The sequence below is a fragment of the Hemicordylus capensis genome, chromosome 2 (assembly GCF_027244095.1).
Source record: "Hemicordylus capensis ecotype Gifberg chromosome 2, rHemCap1.1.pri, whole genome shotgun sequence".
Lineage (NCBI taxonomy): Eukaryota > Metazoa > Chordata > Lepidosauria > Squamata > Cordylidae > Hemicordylus > Hemicordylus capensis.
The window spans coordinates 208,135,976-208,152,335 of record NC_069658.1 but is presented as its reverse complement, the minus strand read 5'-3'; the positions used below and the strand labels follow the sequence as shown (position 1 = coordinate 208,152,335).

The 16,360-nt window shown below is 53.0% G+C and overlaps 1 protein-coding gene across 5 annotated transcripts in view; it reads right to left on the bottom strand.

Annotated features, from left to right (window-relative positions):
- Window positions 1-686: 686 nt before the first annotated feature.
- Window positions 687-16,360, bottom strand: part of ARHGAP45 (Rho GTPase activating protein 45) — a 59,241-nt gene continuing 43,567 nt past the window's right edge. For all 5 annotated transcript variants that reach the window (XM_053297158.1, XM_053297159.1, XM_053297161.1 and 2 more), the window contains 11 exons: window positions 15,141-15,322; window positions 13,321-13,481; window positions 11,665-11,751; window positions 10,548-10,640; window positions 8,349-8,512; window positions 8,018-8,206; window positions 6,816-6,953; window positions 5,156-5,391; window positions 3,633-3,885; window positions 3,452-3,542; window positions 687-2,557 (listed from right to left, as the gene is read on the bottom strand). In XM_053297158.1, the coding sequence (XP_053153133.1) occupies window positions 2,172-2,557; window positions 3,452-3,542; window positions 3,633-3,885; window positions 5,156-5,391; window positions 6,816-6,953; window positions 8,018-8,206; window positions 8,349-8,512; window positions 10,548-10,640; window positions 11,665-11,751; window positions 13,321-13,481; window positions 15,141-15,322 (1,980 nt within the window). In that variant the 3' untranslated portion in view covers window positions 687-2,171. The remainder of the gene's footprint in view (window positions 2,558-3,451; window positions 3,543-3,632; window positions 3,886-5,155; window positions 5,392-6,815; window positions 6,954-8,017; window positions 8,207-8,348; window positions 8,513-10,547; window positions 10,641-11,664; window positions 11,752-13,320; window positions 13,482-15,140; window positions 15,323-16,360) is intronic.

Genomic DNA, 16,360 nt, shown 5'->3' with positions numbered 1-16,360 from the left:
TAGAAAGGATAAACTGGGGAATAGCAGCCTTTTAATTGCCATAGCACTTCCGAATATAGGAACATAGGAAGCTGCCGCATACTGAGTCAGACCACTGGTCCATCCAGATCAGTATTGTCTACACAGACTGGCAGCAGCTTCTCCAAGGCTACAGGCAGGAGTCTCTCTCAGCCCTATCTTGGAGATGCTGCTGCCAGGCAGGGAACTTGGAACCTTCTGCTCTCCCCAGAGCGGCTCCATCCCCTAAGAGGGGAATATCTTGCAGTGCTGCTCACACTTCTAGTCTCCCATTCACATGCAACCAGGGCAGACCCTGCTTAGCTAGGGGGACAAGTCATGCTGGCTATGACAAGACCAGCTTTCCTCTCCTCTTGCAGGCAGGAGTCTCTCTTAGCCCTTATTTGGAGATGCTGCCAGGGAAGGAACTTAGAACCTTCTACTTGCAAGCATGCAAGTGCTCTTCCCAGAGCGGCCTCATCCCTTGAGTGGAATATCTTACAGTGCTCACACATGTAGTCTCCCTTTCAAATGCAAACCACGGTAGACTCTGCTTAGCAGAGGGGACAATCCATGCTTGCTCCCACAAGACCAGCCCTCCATCATTCTGAGGGCTTAATGTGTCATATAACAGTTTAGAACATAAATGCTCTTATAACCTCACAATGCTCTTCAAAACCCAACACAGGACAAATTCAAACTTCTTTTATTTCCATAGCGCCATTGCAAACACCCCCCCCCCCCAAAAAAACCTGCACTTCACATCTGCATCTAAGTGTACAGCCATTAAAAAGTAAATCACCCTGACCGCAAAGCGGTTTGCTCACACGGGGGGGGGGGGGGGCGAGGCACGTTATGTACAAATAATTAAAAACAGAGCACATTCACCAACCACAATGCCTCACCCACTCCTTCCGAGAGAGAGAGACACACATCTACACGGTACCATTCTGAGCCTTGGGGGCCAAGGCTGAGTTTATCCGGTCTCCTTCTCGGAGCCCAGAACTGCCTTCCTGTTAGGGTCCTCCAGATGTTGCCGGACTATGTTGGAGCTTCTGTGGTGTAACTTCCGATTGACTGGGAAGTATTTTGGCCACCGCTATTGAGAGGTGGGGCGTTTCGCTTGACTGGACTTGAGCACAGGCCTGACCTAGTCGCTATAAGGTGGGAGGCCGTGTTTTGCTGCTTCTGCCCGGAAATATTTTGTCGCTGTTGTGCTGATCCGTGGGAAACGGGTGGTTGGGCAAGGGGATATTTCGGCCTGGAGGAAAATGCCGGTAAACAAGTGGCGGCAAATGTCTGGTGCAATAAACTGTAGCCGGGGAGGTTGGGAGTTGTAGTTGAGCAGCGTGTGGAGGAGCACAGGTTGGGAATCCCCTCACCCTACAGTTTTTAAAAATACAGCGTTGTGTTGGGGGCTTCCCATAAAACGGCGGTTAGCCAAGGCTAAAAATTGGGTCTGGCCTGTATGGCTGTGGGCCGGGTAACCCAGCAAACGGACTAGCTGGTGAGCCTCCCCGTCTGTGTGCTACCTGTAATGTTTGCATACTTCCCCCTTGAGTGAAGCTTGAAGCTTGACTGGGCTAAAGCAGGAGAAAACCGCCCCCCCAAACACAGGCTGGGTTCAAACCCACCAGCGCTCCAAGCTGATGCCACAAAGGAGGCTGGGCTGGTTCTCCCACACAACTGGTGAATGGCTTCTGTGCAGTGGCTCTTGCTGGGTGCGGAAGCAGTGGGCCGTGGGCCCCGGGGAAAGGAGAGTGGCTTCACCCGCAAGAGGCCAGCAAAAGTAAAACCCCGACGACGGGGCATCGGTGGGCCATGCTTGTATGACCGGACATTCCATGCGAACGGACGTGTCCCCCTAAAACGGTTCGCAAAGGCAAGCCTGACCTGACCGCTGCGGATGCTGCAAGCGGGGCTTTGCGACCCAGAGATTAAAAATCGTTCTAAGCTGCCTTTCCGCCCGGCTCATCTTGCAAAGTCTTACATTCAGGCGGGCGGGGGGATTTTAAAAAGGGGAAGGGGAGCAGGATTTGGGCAGAGTGAAACAGACGTCAGCTCAACAAGGTAGGGCAGTCTCTACACACAGACGACTGTGCCCCCCTCTACCCTGTTCCCTGAGTAACTTCATTACGGATGCCCAATGAGCTCTGTGGAGTGCGGCCTTTCTGCTACCACAGCGGCCTGTAGCCAAGCAGGCGGGAGAAGAGCGTGTTGTTGGACTGGTTGCTGTTGTAATCCGCCAGCGGCTGCCCTTCGTCCCCGACCTCCCCCTCTCTCTTGAAAACGGCGTCCTCCTCCAGCTCATGTTGGTCTTCCTCCCGTATCGGCCCACACGGCGAGGCATCTTCGGGGTCCGACTGGCTGGTGCTGTAGGTCCGGCTCCGAGCTCCTTCCTCGCCGCCTTCATCGATAAATGGGACTTCCTCGTCGCCGCTGCTCTCGCTGCCGCTTCTCTGCTGAGTGATCCGTGGTGCTACTCTGGCATCGGGCTCTGGGCTGTCTTCTGGATCCGGATCGGGATCCGAATCCGAATCGATGGAGCGCTCTCTGGGTTCTGCAGGAAATGGGTTTGCCTCGTCAGCACAGTGCCGCCTGCCTCTCCTTTTCGTCCCACCCTTCCTCCCAGGAAATTGGCCGCCCTGAGCTATTCTGTAAGGGCGGTCTAGAAATCGAACAAATAAACAAATAATACATAAATATATGTGGTACTCTTCCCCCCCCCACCACCTTTAATCTTTACAACCCTGCGAGGTAGAAGGCCAAAAGACAAGAAGAGGGTACTGCCGGGATCTGGAGGCACGCTACTCAGGCTGGCTTGGGCCATCCCTGGGTCCAGAGTGCAACTTGCTCACCCTCTGAATTCCACCCCCCCCTGACCTGTGCAAGTGGGGTTAGAAGCAGCGCACACAAAATGGTGCAACTCTGTTTGGGAGACTGTCCCCTGTGTTGACAGCCGTTAGCAGGGGCAATCTTCCGCCGGGTGCTGGCACCAGGCACCCCTTCTTCAGAAATGAGAGAGTGCACCAACATATCCCAAGTTACCAGCAAACAAGCCGTCAGCAATTGTGTGGTGGTGACTCGGGACGGGGCCTTCCCTGTAGCTACCCCGGGGCTCTGGAATACACGCCCTGTTGAAATGAGAGAGCCTCTCCTCCTCGGCTTGTTCTTAGGAAGACCCTCAAGACGTTCCTGTTTTCCCCAGGCTTTGAACTGAAGTTTAAACTCTAATGTTTTTGCTGACTGAGATTACTTTTACCTGTGTTATGAATTTTAACTGTTTATATATTTTTATTTTTGTTATGTTTAACTTCGTTCACCGCCTACAGCTGTCTATAGCAGGCGGTACAGAAATATACAGCCACAGCCACTGGAGGGGTGCTGTGCTGGGGCTGGAGAGGGCCGGTTGCTCCCCAGCACTTTGAAAGGAGCCTCTTGGCTCAGTCCGTACCTCTGTACAGATCGTCCTGCTCTGCAGCCTCCGTACGCTCGACGGTCACAAGACAGGGGATGCTGTCGGGCAGCTGTGCGCTCACGTCCTCCTGTGAAGGGAATGCCAGATGTCGGCGAAGGAGGAAGAGGAAAGCCCTCGGCCAAATGCCCCTCCCCACGCCAAAAAGCCCCCCCCTCACCTGGCTGCCGACATGCTCTCCGCCCTCCTCCGGTTCTTCTTCGGCTGCTCCGTCCCGGATGGCGCCTCCCGCTTCAAAGATGGCCGAGTGGAAGGTGATGAGGGCTTCGACGATGCGGGCTTGGTGGGGATAGTCGACCAGCGAGGAGAGGGAAATGGTGGCCTCCGTGGGCCGGGGCCGCATGAGCGTGGGCCCAAAGACGATGCCCAGGTTGCCGGCGCTCATCTTGTTCTCTTGCTCCAGTTGCACGATTCTGGAAGGAGAGGAGGAGGAGGAGAATGCCAGGTGTTGTCGGCCAGCCTCTGATTCCTGACTTCTGCCCCATCTTTTGCCCAAAACTCTCTGCCCAGCCTCAAATGTTGGCGACAAGTTGGGCAGAGAGTTTCGGGTGGAAGTTGGGAACCGGTTTTGAGCGGTGGTACTACTACAACAAGTATTTCTATACCGCTTTTCAACAAGAGTTCCTAAAGCCGTTTGCAAAGAGAATTAACTAACTAACTCGATGGCTCCCTGTCCCCAAAGGGCTCACAATCTAAAAAGAAACACAAGGTAGACCCCAGCAACAGCCGCTGGAGGGATGCTGTGCTGGGGATGGAGAGGGCCAGTTGCTCTCCCCCTGCTCAATAAAAGGAGAATCGCCACTTTTAAAAGGTGCCTCTTCACTCAGGTAGCATAAGCAGTGATAACCATTAAGGCTGTGCATTTCATACTTTCCGTGGGGGTTCAACTTGGTCTGGGGGACGCAAACGCCTTGTCCTGGGCTCTGGGTGGCAGTCGCCCAGAGGGGTCTTCCATGATGGGCTACCCTGGACCACACAGGATGGTACTTGGACTGGCAGTGTGGTGTAGTGGTTAGTGTGCTGGCCTTGGTCCATGGAGACCTTGGCCACGTAGAAGGGCATGGCAACTGCTCTGCCTTTTGGAAGGGAGGGTCTGCTCAAAACGCCCCAGACGCAGCACTGGAGGCCTGGCCTTTCTTCTTCTTCATATAATTAAGGTCCTGGGTTGGTGCACGGCTGCCAGCCCCTCCGCAATAGGTTCAGGGGCCTCCCCACACCAGACGGGCTCTCAGTGGGGTGAGCCCTTTGGCACAGTCTCTCGGACTCAGAGCCAGCCCTCTGCGGACTGACCAGGTTGGCCGTGGTGGAAGAGGGAGGATTTCCCGACACGGCCCGGGTTGGACTTGCCGGCCGGATCGGCCCCCTGCCCTGCGCCAGCCTCCTCACTAGGGAAGTGCATGGAACGGGGGGGGGAGAGGGGTCACCTTTAGGGAGCAGGGAGGGTGCCCTTAACTCCCTGCTGTGTCGGCGGCAATGAGGTTCGTTGCCCTCCCACGGGACACAGCGCTGGTGGGTGGGGGTGGACACAGCAAGGAGTTAAGGGCACCCTCCCTGCTCCCTAAAGGTGACCCCCCCCCCGCGCGCTGCTGTCAAACTGGTTGAGCCGTCGGCCCTTCGAACCGTTTCGGAGATCCGTGAGAGGGCCTCCGAACCGGTCCGTGCACCTCCTCAGGGACTCCTCACCTCCTCAGGTGCTCCACGATGTACTTCAGGGTGGCCAGGTTCTCCCGCGGGAGCTCCCTCAGCAGCAACGCCAGCTTGGCCACCAGCGTCACCACCACCTTGTCCGTCTCCGCCCCTCTGTCCACCACCTCCACCACGTCCTTGCTGGCCTTCCCCTCGGGGCCGCCCTGCAAGCTTTCCTTGGCCATCCCCATGAGCTGGTTGTAGGTGCGGAAAGGCATGATCGGTTCCGGCAGCTGAGAAGAGCAAGGAGCGAGGAGGTTAGTGGCCGTCCCAGTCCTTCACCCGCCGAGAAAGGGAACAGAGGGACTCCAGTGCTGGAGCCGAAGAGGGACCGCTGGTCTTTGGTCTATCAAGGCTGTGGGTTACAATTGCTCGATGGAACCTCCATGCATAAGGGAAGTCTACCTCTGATTGCTGACTGCTGGGGGATGAAGACCAAGGAAGGTGTGTTGCCTTCATGGTCTGCTCGTGGGCTTCCTGGAGCAAGCAGGATTCTGAGTTGGATAGATCACTGGGCCTGGTCCAGCATGACTCCTCTTGCATTCTCACTAGGCACAACAGTTAAAAAACAAAACCTCCGTGTACAGAGGCAGTCTACCCCCAGGGTACCAAATGACACCATACGATGGCGAAGACTGTTGCCTGTGTGTCCCCGGAGACCCTTCTTGTTTGGCCCCTGTGGGTAGCTAGGCATTGGGGGAGCATTTCTCGATGTGAAGAGCCATTGGACAGTGGAACAGTCTGCCTCATGCATGGACTGGCTCGCTTTCTAGAGGTTTTCAAGCAGAAGTGAGATGGCTGTCTCTCAGGGCAACAGGGGCAAGAGGAAACGGTGGTGGGATCTCTTTCCCTGGAGATTTCCGGATAGAAGCTGCGCTGTGTCTGGCAGGGGCACAGTAGCAGATTCCTGCCTGAGCAGAGCGTTGGACTAGAAGACCTCGAGGGTCCCTTCCAGCTTTGACAGGCTCCACTTTGACATGCTCTGCTCTCAAAGGCAGGATGCCTCTGAGTAACCAGTTGCAGGGGAGTAGCAGCAAAGGAGTAGCAGCAGGCAGGCCCCTTTCAACTCTTGCCTGTGGGCTCCTCAGAGGCATCTGCGAAACAGGATGCGGGACTAGATGGGCCTCCTTGGGCCTGATCCACCAGGGCTGCTCTGATATTCTCATGTACTTCCAAGCAAGATGGGGGTCTAAGGAGACCTTTTCCTTCCTCCAGAAAGGCAGCTCTTAATCTTCTCGATTTCATGAGGTGAGCCCCCCACACCCAAATTCTAGCACAAAGAGAAACGTTTATCTCTCTCCACAGAATTCTTTTTTTTTTTAAGCCCATTACTATTCCCACCCCAGAGTTGGCTTTCCCCCCTCAGCTATAATTCCTGAACCCTTTCTCCTGTCCTCACAGGGAAGGTGCTCCAGCAGGATGAGGCCGGAGCTCAGGGGAAGAGCATCTGCTTTGCATGCAGAAGGTCCCGGGTTCAATCCCTGGCAGCATCTCCAGGTAGGGTTGGGAGGAGGACCCCTGTCTAAAACCTGGGAGAGCCGCTGCCAGTCAGTGTAGGCTGTGCTGAGCTAGATGGACCAAGGGCCTGACTCGGCAGGCAGCAGTTCCTTCGTTGATCATTTCGGACTTGAGAAGGCAGGTGTGTTGCCAGCCTTACCTGGCGCAGGTAGAGCTTCAGCACGTTGCTGATGTCGTGAGGAGAAGCCTGCGATAACTCCACCAGTTCCTTCCCGTTCTCAAAGGCCTGGCACAGTTTCTCTACTCGGGTTTTGACCCCATTGACACGGTAGATGCCCTGTGGGAGAGAAAGCGGCTGTGATTCAGGGCGAGATGCATCGTTCAGCCCTGGATGGGAGTCGTGTGCTGGGCTGGTTTAATGGCCACTGTGCAGAATTCAACTGCATGCGATTAGTAATGTTGGGAGCTAGTTACAATCACGGATGACCTCCCTGTGCAACGTTGCAACCAGAAAACAGGGCTGCTCCCTTGGCTGGATGGTTCCACAAATCCCAATTGCTCATCTGGGTGCTTTCCAGACCAGCTCCTCATCAGCAGCAAAATGCCTTCGTTCGGGCAAGTTGCATTCGGGCCGTAAACAGCCGGGGGAGCCGCCTCACAGCAACTAACAACCCCCCAAAACAGCAGCTTTTCACACCGGGTATATGACGTCCTAGCTCTATATCGCAGTGATTAAATTCGCAATAAGGCATTGGAAACGTGAACGGCACCCTCCTGTCCGTGCAGGGACTGCAGTGTCACAGCACAGGAAGTGTGGAAGCACACTTCCGCGATACATCCTGATCCCGTTGTAGGATCTAGTCTGGAAAGCACCCAGCAGAGGTACAGAGAAATGTAGAAAATTTCCGTTGCTTTATAGTGCTTAACAGGACTGCAGTAGTGTGTAGATTTGTATCTAACACGGCAGGATCAAAACACAAGATCATACCCCCAGGAAAAGAACTGTACAAGCCACAAGTAAAGCACAGACCAGCTACAAATGGCTGCTTCTGTGGAGAGTTTGAAACCCCTGAATTGAGTGGGGATGTGCTCTAATCAAATCGATTTGGTCAAATTTGACCAAATTTGATTCTACTTTCTAATTCAAATCAATTTGAGCAAATCTCCACTCTATTCAGTGGTTTCGAACTTGAATCCACTCGAATTCGATTCGGGAGAATTTCATGCACATCCCTATTTGACAGCAAGAAAAAGGCTGGTAGACTGCATTGCAGCCAGAGATCTCACAGGCCGAGCCCAAGTTATGTGCAAGAATGAAGGAACAGAGTTGGAGAATGACTGGAAACTCCTGGAGATAAAAAACAAGCCATGCCCCAAACACCTGCGTGACGAAGACCTCACCTTTGTTTTCAGTGCCCGCCGCTCAATCTCAGAGATACACTTCTTGATGATAAAGGGGATGCCATCGGGGCTGGCGCAGGACGCTTGCACAAAGTCCTGGCCGAAGAGCTGGAGCTTTCCCTGGAGTTTCTTGTGCCCGCACTGGATGGCCAGCGTCTCCAGGCATTTTTTGTGGCAGGCTAAATGACACTGGTGGGGAAAAGGGCAAAGGGAAAATGAGGTGCAAGCCTGTGTTGTTTGAGGAAGAACCACTAGGTGGTGCTGCTGCACTCTTAATAACAATTCCAAGTTCCTTTCCTCTGGGAATTCTCTCCCCACTTTCTCTCCCTACCTCTTCGCACTCCGCTCCCTGGAAATAGACGTAGCTGTTGCATTCGCGGCATTTGGAAGGGGTCCGCAGCTTCCTCAGCCTGTGGGTCTGGGCAGCTTTGGATAAGCCGACGTTTCGGAAAGGGCCGGTGGGTGTGGAGATCTCGGGAGGGATGCCGTTGATACCTGGCAGAGCAAAACAGGGGTGGGGGAAGCCACACAAAGTTTCCCCACTGATGGAGCTGCTCGTTGCACCCAGATTTTAATGCAAAAGGCAAGATTATTGTAAGGCCCTCTTTGGGCTACCGGTTCTTTTAGGTTGGAGATGCATCCGAGCATGAGCAGAGTTTAAAGACAGAGAGAGATCAAATAAGTCTGTTAAAAATCTCTGGAGTGACATTACTGCTGCCATTAGAGACACTGTTGGATATCCAGGGCCACTTGAGACAAGCATTATTCTCCTAGGGGATTTAGGAACTTAAGGAGGTTCTGTCTAGATCAGTCTTTCTTGTCCCAGCATCTGATTTCCAACAGAGGACAGCCAGATCTTTCCAGGAATCCCACAAGCAGAACATGAAGACAATAGGCATCCTCTGAAGACCAGCTGCTGGAGGACAAGAAGTGATCAGCTGCCTCTGAACATGGAGGTTCCATTTAACTGTTATGAGTAACAGCCATTGAGAGACCTCTCATCTTTCACAAATTTTCTAACCCTTTTAGGCCATCTGAAGCCATGACCATCAGAGAGAGAGAGAGAGAGAGAGAGAGAGAGAGAGAATGAGTGTGTGTGTGTGTGTGTGTGTGTATATATATATATATATATATATATATATATATATATATATATATATATATGAATGATTGATTTATATACCGCCCTTCCAAAATGGCTCAGGGTGGTTTATATATTTATTGGTTTATATTATATATTTATTGGGAGGTTGATATATATTTTGTTGTAAACCGCCCAGAGACGTGAGTTTTGGGCGGTATAAAAATATGTTAAATAAATAAATAAAATGTTGTGGCAGTGGGTTCCGCAGGTTAATTGTGTGATGAAGCATCGAATCCCCTTTAAAACTCTGCTAAGCTAGAGAAGGAAAGGTCGACAATGCTGTGAAAACAATATTCAAAGACTTTTTTGGAAAAAGCCCTAGAAAGAGGGGAAGTTGCCATTTGAGGAGGAACAGATAAACTGTAGCAGATGGGGGCTAAAATTACAGATTATGCAAGAGGAAAGCATGAGAGAGAGAAAGAGAGAAGTCATTTTGGGAACAATGGCAACTATGTATTAGTAAGCAGAACAAGGTCAACAGGGTTTGACAGTATAAAATAGGGAACGTAAAAAAGGGGACAGATGTGGGAAAGTACCAAGATGGAGAGCAGTAGCAGAAAAGTCACCCCAAGTGTGGTTTAGAATTGGCAGTGTTACTAGTCCTCAAAGACTACATTTCTTTTAACCTAGCACAAAGAGGTTCTAAAGCCATGTGAGAGAATTCATTCCAGCTCCACCCCCACACTCATTCTGTTGTAAATTCATCATCATACACCCTCAACATCTTAGAACAGGGTGGGATAAAAGTCCAGAGATGAATCAGTGCTCCCTCCCCACCTCACTCCCCGACATCAAGTCATAAGATGAAAACAGCCCCTGATCGCAAAAGTTGTCTTGTAATATATATGTTCCGCCACAAGGTGCCGCTATAGTGCAACCTGCGGCTTCTGCATATGGAGAAGTGTTATGGTGGCATCATGCCCTCCTTCCTCAGATCCCAGCATCACATCAGGTAGAGGTTCCCAGTCGAAGGAGTGTTGGCATGGCCAGGGGCCGCTGAGAAGCATGAGTGGGCAAGGAACTGCTAAACTGATTGCAGGAACTGAAGAGAGGGGATGGGATGCCATCATGGTATTTCTCTTATGCAGATAATTTAGGCGGTGCTAGGAGACACCAGCAATATAGGAAGAGGCTAAAAGGCATCATCTCACACTGTGCGGGAGAAGGCAATGGTCAACCCCTCCTGTGTTCTACCAAAGAAAACCACGGGAGAAATACCGACTAGAGGGCACAACTTTACTTTAGGGTGACACCTACTGGCAGAACATATGCATTACAAGACAGTGTCTGTCTCAAGGTCTTTGTCCGCTTCCCCCCTCCCCACGCCTGTCCATCAGCTGCCCCTTTTTCAAACCCCTGCATCCACCCACCGGCACAAATACATACTCTGCTCAAATGAAGGCGAATTGCCGACTGACTCTTCTCCAGGAGACAGCGCTCCGTTGGAAGGCACCTGCCGGAACTTCTGGGTGAACTCCCCTATCCGAGAAACAGTCTCGCGTTAAGAGATATCCAGTCAAAAATCAGGAGAGAATACAAGAGTATGCCATCCAATCCAGCCCAGTCGCATCCATTCAGCACTTGGTCTCCAGAAGTCAGCCCCCAAACAGACAGGTTTTGAAGCACTTCTGAAAGGTGCTCAAGCGAGGAGGGTTTTTGGCAAATCCCCCAGGGAGGAGCTTCATCTTTGTGTGGTCTGCACAGAGCCAAGGTGGCATAAGAGCTACAGCATCACCCTTCAGTGGGGAGAGCTGGGTTCAAATCCTCACGCAAAACATGGTAGTCATTAGTGGCTTGGGACCAGAGACGATCTCCTGAGCCGAGCCTCCCTTGCAAGATTGTGGTGGAGGAAAAACCTTCCCGAAAAATGCTTGCAAATGCTCTTGGTTTGGTCCAGCTCTTTTGTTTTAATGAGGTTGTGTGTTACAAGTATTGTAAAGAACCCTGCTCTGAATGAAGCACAGTCTATGGCTTGGGCCCCAGGGTATTTAAGGGGGCGCTTTCCCCTCCCCCCTCCCCCCTTGCTGCTGCCTATTAAGTGGCTTGGTGGCGACCCACAACTGGGCCTTCTCTAGGGTTGCCCCGGGGCTCTGGAACACACTCCCAAATTAAATCAGAACCTCCTCATCTCTCTGGTTGTTTTTATATGACTTTTGAAAACTCATCTGTTTCATCAGGTTTTTCATTTCACGATGTTTTAAAGTTTTATTTCTGGTCATTTTAATCTGTTTTATATGATTGGGGGGTTTCAGATTGCAAGCTGCCCTGAGATTTTATATAGGGCGGTATATAAAGGCATCAAACAAATAAATAGATAAATAAGAGTTTGCAGAATGAATGAACGGACAAAGAAACAAATGATCGTTTTAGAATCAGCTGTGTTTCTAGTCCTCAAGATTACAAGAGTTCCAAATGAATGCTAGGAAATGCCAGGGAAGGGAGGAGAAGAGAGGGGGTTCCGTGAGGCACACGACAGAGGCAAGGCGAGAGACAGGACGGCTACCTGAGTTCGTGGCGTGGGGCTCCAGGCTGCCCTTGGTCTCTGTGACGGCCGACGGCCAGGACTTGTGGGCCTGGTGACCCCGCCCACCTGAGGAGCCAATTACAGGACAGGCCTAGTCAGTCAAACGCACATTTGGGGGGCTTTGTGAGTGTGCCTTGCTCTGTTGGGAAGGGGGAGCCTTGAGGGGAGGGGCCGTGGCTCAGAGGCAGACCCCTTGCTTTGCCTGCAGGAGGACCCCGGGTCAGTCCCTGGCAGCATCACCGGGGACTCGTGCAGAGACGCGAAGGCAACCTCCTCTGCGGGTGGGCGATTCTGCTGAGTACATCGGGAGGAGTGGTGGGATGCTGCCACGCTATAAAGACGGGACAGCCTGACCTGCCCCCAGCCCAGGCTGACTGAAAGGAGGCAAGGCTGGAACGGGAACTCGGGCAGAGCTCTAGCAGGCAGCCTCTGCTGTGGGAGGAGCAAGGTCTCCCCCCCGCCTGCAAAAAAAGGCTCTTGCCTGAAACCCTGGAGAGCGGCTGCCAGTCAGTGTAGACAATCCTGACTTAGATGGACCAAGGGGCTGACTCAGCCTGGCAGTGTCGTAAGTTCGTATCAGGCAGATTCGATTATGCAACCAACCTGGGCAGATTAGTTTTTGCAAGAGAACTGTGAGCGTGCCCGAAGTACCCACCTGGGGCGCCTCAGTGGGAATCCCAGCTCTGTCTGGCCCCACCTTCTGCAGAGGGGTGGATCATTCTCTTGCACCTCTGCACCGGATGCAACTGGGCCATTCGACCCCTCCAGAGGTAGAGATGTAGGAGAATAACTCGTCCCACAACAGAGGGGTGTTGTCGGGGGTGCCTGATACTGCATTCAGCTAGAGCTCTGCCCCGAACTTCCGTTCCGGCCCTCCCTCCTTTCAGTCAGCCTGAACTGCGGGCAGGTCAATCGACTACTATAACTCCTGTAATATTTATATACCGCTCGTCAAACAAAGTTCTCAAAGCGCTTTACACAGAAAAAATGCATCATACATCAAAAAGATGGTCCCCTGTCCCCAAAGGGCTCACAATCTAAAAAAAGAAACATCAGATGGACACTAGCGACAGCCACTGGAGGGATGCCGTGCTGGGGACGGATAAGACCAGTTGCTCTCCCCCTGCTCCATTTACGGAGAACCGCCACTTTGAAAGAGGCCTCTTTGCTTAGTTAGCAGGGGTGGGAGAGGATCTGTCCCGTCTCTCTATCACGGGAGCATCTCACCACTCCTGATGTCCTCAGCAGAATCGCCCGCCCGCAGAGGAGGTTGCCTTCGCGTCTCTGCACGAGTCAAGGTTCGGATCTAGTTTCCTTCCAATCTGCCTTTTGGGCGGGGGGGGGGGCGGGGGGCGGGTAGGGGTAAGGTGTTCTCCCCCCCTCTCCTTCTTGGGGATGCCTGATACTGCCTTTCTGCATCAGATGTACGTTTAAGAATTTACTGCACTCCGGACACAGAGACAGGGCAGACCTGCCTGCCCAGAGAGGAGGCTCCTGTTCCAGAGTTCTGTTCTGGAGGAAGCACCCAGGATTTGTGTTTTGGGTGATGATGGGGCAGGACAGAGCCCCCCCACCCAGGAGGCGAGGCCTCAAACCTGCCTCCACTCAGCTCCACGTCACCGGCCGGCTGCTCACCTCGCCGCTCTGGGATGGCCGTGCCGGTCTGCAGCTCCTGTGCCCCCGCCGCTGCCTCCCCCTCGGGAGCAGAGCCCTCTTTGCCGGCCGCCTCTGGGCCAGTGGCCACCGCAAATTCACTGGCATTGAAGCTGCCCTTTCGGAGCCGGGTCAACGGAGGCCTGTTGGGAAGGGAGCATCATCGGAGACTCCAGGGAGACCCAGAGGCTCATCCAGTCTCACCGGTGGTTCAAAAGGTCAGGGCCACCCTAACCCTCTGCAGATCCGGAGGAGAGCTGGGCTGGTGGCCGCAAGCAGGACTTGTCCCCTTAGCTAAGCAGGGTCCACCCTGGTTGATTATGAAAGGGAGACTAGAAGTGTAAGAGATTCCCCTTAAGGGACGGAGCTGCTCTGGGGAGAGCATCTAGGTTCCCAGTTCCCTCCCTGGCAGCATCTCCAAGAGAGGGCTGAGAGAGATTCCTGCCTGCAACCTTGGAGAAGCTGCTGCCAGTCTGGGTAGACAAAACTGAGCTAGAAAGACCAAGGGTCTGACTCAGTATGCAGCAGCTGCCTATGTTCCTATGATCTACCGATCCGATCCGCCCAAAAGAAATCTCAAGCAAGTGAGCTCAGCTATATGTAACAGCCCCTCCACAGCAGGCTGACGCAGGCTTTGCCCAAAGCACAACAGCTAAGGACGCTTCTAAGATTCTCCTCATCCGAATTTCCTCACAGATTCTGGACTTCCCAAGCGCCTTTTCTTGTTCCCAAAGTGGGACTGGTGCATTAGGAACCCTCCACTGTTCTGTTGTTCAGAGGACTGCGCATGTGCCGTTTGCATGCCGTTCCTTCATCCCACCCCCCCACCCCCCCGCACACACACACTGTTGAGGCTCACAGGTGCATGGATAAACCACTACAAAATAAATACATAAAGCCATCTGGATGGGACGACCACATCACAATTTTTGTAGGCGGCGTTTTACCACTGCCGAGGGAGCACATGGGTGTGCCTCAAGAAAATGCTGCCAGAAAGCTTTGATGCCATGATAGGTGGGACTGCCTCAAGCTTCTTTCTGCGTGGCATTTTATTCCTCTACACAACTGCTCCTGAGCCCTGCTAAAGCGCCACCCTGAAATAATCTCCATGCACACTGTCACGTCCTGACTACTGAGGCTACTAATGTGAAGGGTAGTTGGGTGGGTTTTTTTTTGTTTTGGCAGGGTTTCATTAATATTTATATACCGCTTTTCCACAAAAGTGCCCAAAGCGGTTTACACAGAGAGACATAAGAATAAATGAATAAAGATTGTGAGCCCTGTCCTCGAAGGGCTCACAATCTAAAGAAGAAACATAAGGCAGACACCAGCAACAGCCACTGGAGGGATGCTGTGCTGGGGGTGGATAGGGCCAGTTGCTCTCCACCTGCTAAATGGAAAAGAACCACCACTTTAAAAAGGTGCCTCTTTGCTCAGTTAGCAGGGGACTATGGTATGTGGGATGGCATGAATACGCTTTTAGTGTGGTGTTTCACCCGTCCTCGGGAGCGCACATGCGCAGTAGTAAAGCACCGTAGGAAAAGGGTCTCGCTGCACTTGCACATGGCTTTGCATCCAGATTGGCACTGAGCACCTTTGTAATGTAGAGAGGGTGGGGGAAAGGGCAAATGGACGGATGGAGGAGGCTTCCTGCGCATGTCCCAGCGCCAGAATGAATGTCAGAAATGCTCCTTGTTAAAGCAGAACTAAGGAAAGGCACCGAGAGAGAAATCCTGACCCAGCTGGGGGGCAGAACCGGGGAGGGGGGGTCCGTCCAGGCCCGAGGAGCGCCCGCAACCTACCAGCCGATGTAGGGTTCGAAGTCGTACTGGGTCTCCGGCTCATCGCCCCTCTGCAGCCTCTTCACGTGGGAGGCGTACTGCTGTCCGGGGTCGTACAGCTTGCTGCTCTCGCAGAGCGTCTGGAAGTTGACGGGCAGCGGGGCCGTCTGCATGTGCATGAGCTGGTAGAAGGAGATGGTCGCCTGGAAGCCAGAGGGGGGCGCGGGGAAGCAAAGGAGTCTGAGGGGAAGGGGCATCTTGGCAGCCGGGGCACAAAGAAGGGCGGCTCTCGGCAGCAGGACCGGAAAATGCATCCAGAGGCTCCTGACTGCAAGCCATGCCCTGCCTGTGCCACCCCCGGGGCGTAGCTATCAGAGGGCAAGGGGAGGCAGTTGTCTGGGGCCCCTCTGCCTTGGGGCAAGTCACCTGACGGACTCCCCCCAGCCGCGCACCCGCCCGGGCTTCCTTCCGTGGTATCCATCCTCCGAAATGGATGTGGGAGTTAAGACCTGGAGCGACCAGAACAGCAGGTCTTTCTCTAGTTGCCATTGAAGCACTTGCATCGTCCACAATTTACACAGCATGGGGTAGGGAGGAGAGCTGGGCTTGTGGCAGCATGCATGCATCGCCCCTTTGCTAAGCAGGGTCCACCCTGGTTTGTATTTGGATGGGAGTCCACATGTGGGAGCACCGTAAGGGATGCCGCTCTGAGAAGAGCACCTGCCTGCTTGCATGCAGAAGACTCCTGCCTGAAACCTTGGAGAAGATGCTGCCAGTCTGGGGAGACAGTCCTGAGCTAGATGGACCGAGGGCCTGACTCTGCGTGGGGCAGCTTCCTATGTTCCTAGGGGCTGAAGTGCATATTAGGAATGGGGAGACCCAGTCTGGAAGATCTAGGCAAGCCACAAAGCTGATGGGTGCCTGTGGGCCTTTCACCATCTTTCAGCCTAGAATTATAACAACAATAACAATAACAACAAATATTTATATACTGCTTTTCAACAAAAGGTTCCAAAGCGGTTTACATAGAAAAATAATCAATCAATCAATCAATCAATCAATCAATCAGTCAATAGAATGGCTCCCTGTCTCCAAAGGGCTCACAATCTAAAAGGAAACTTAAGATCTACACCAGCAACAGTCACTGGAGGGATGCTGTGCTGGGGGTGGATCGGGCCAGTCTCTCTCCCCCTGCTAAATAAAGAGGATCACCACGTTAAAAGGTGCCTCTTTGACCAGTT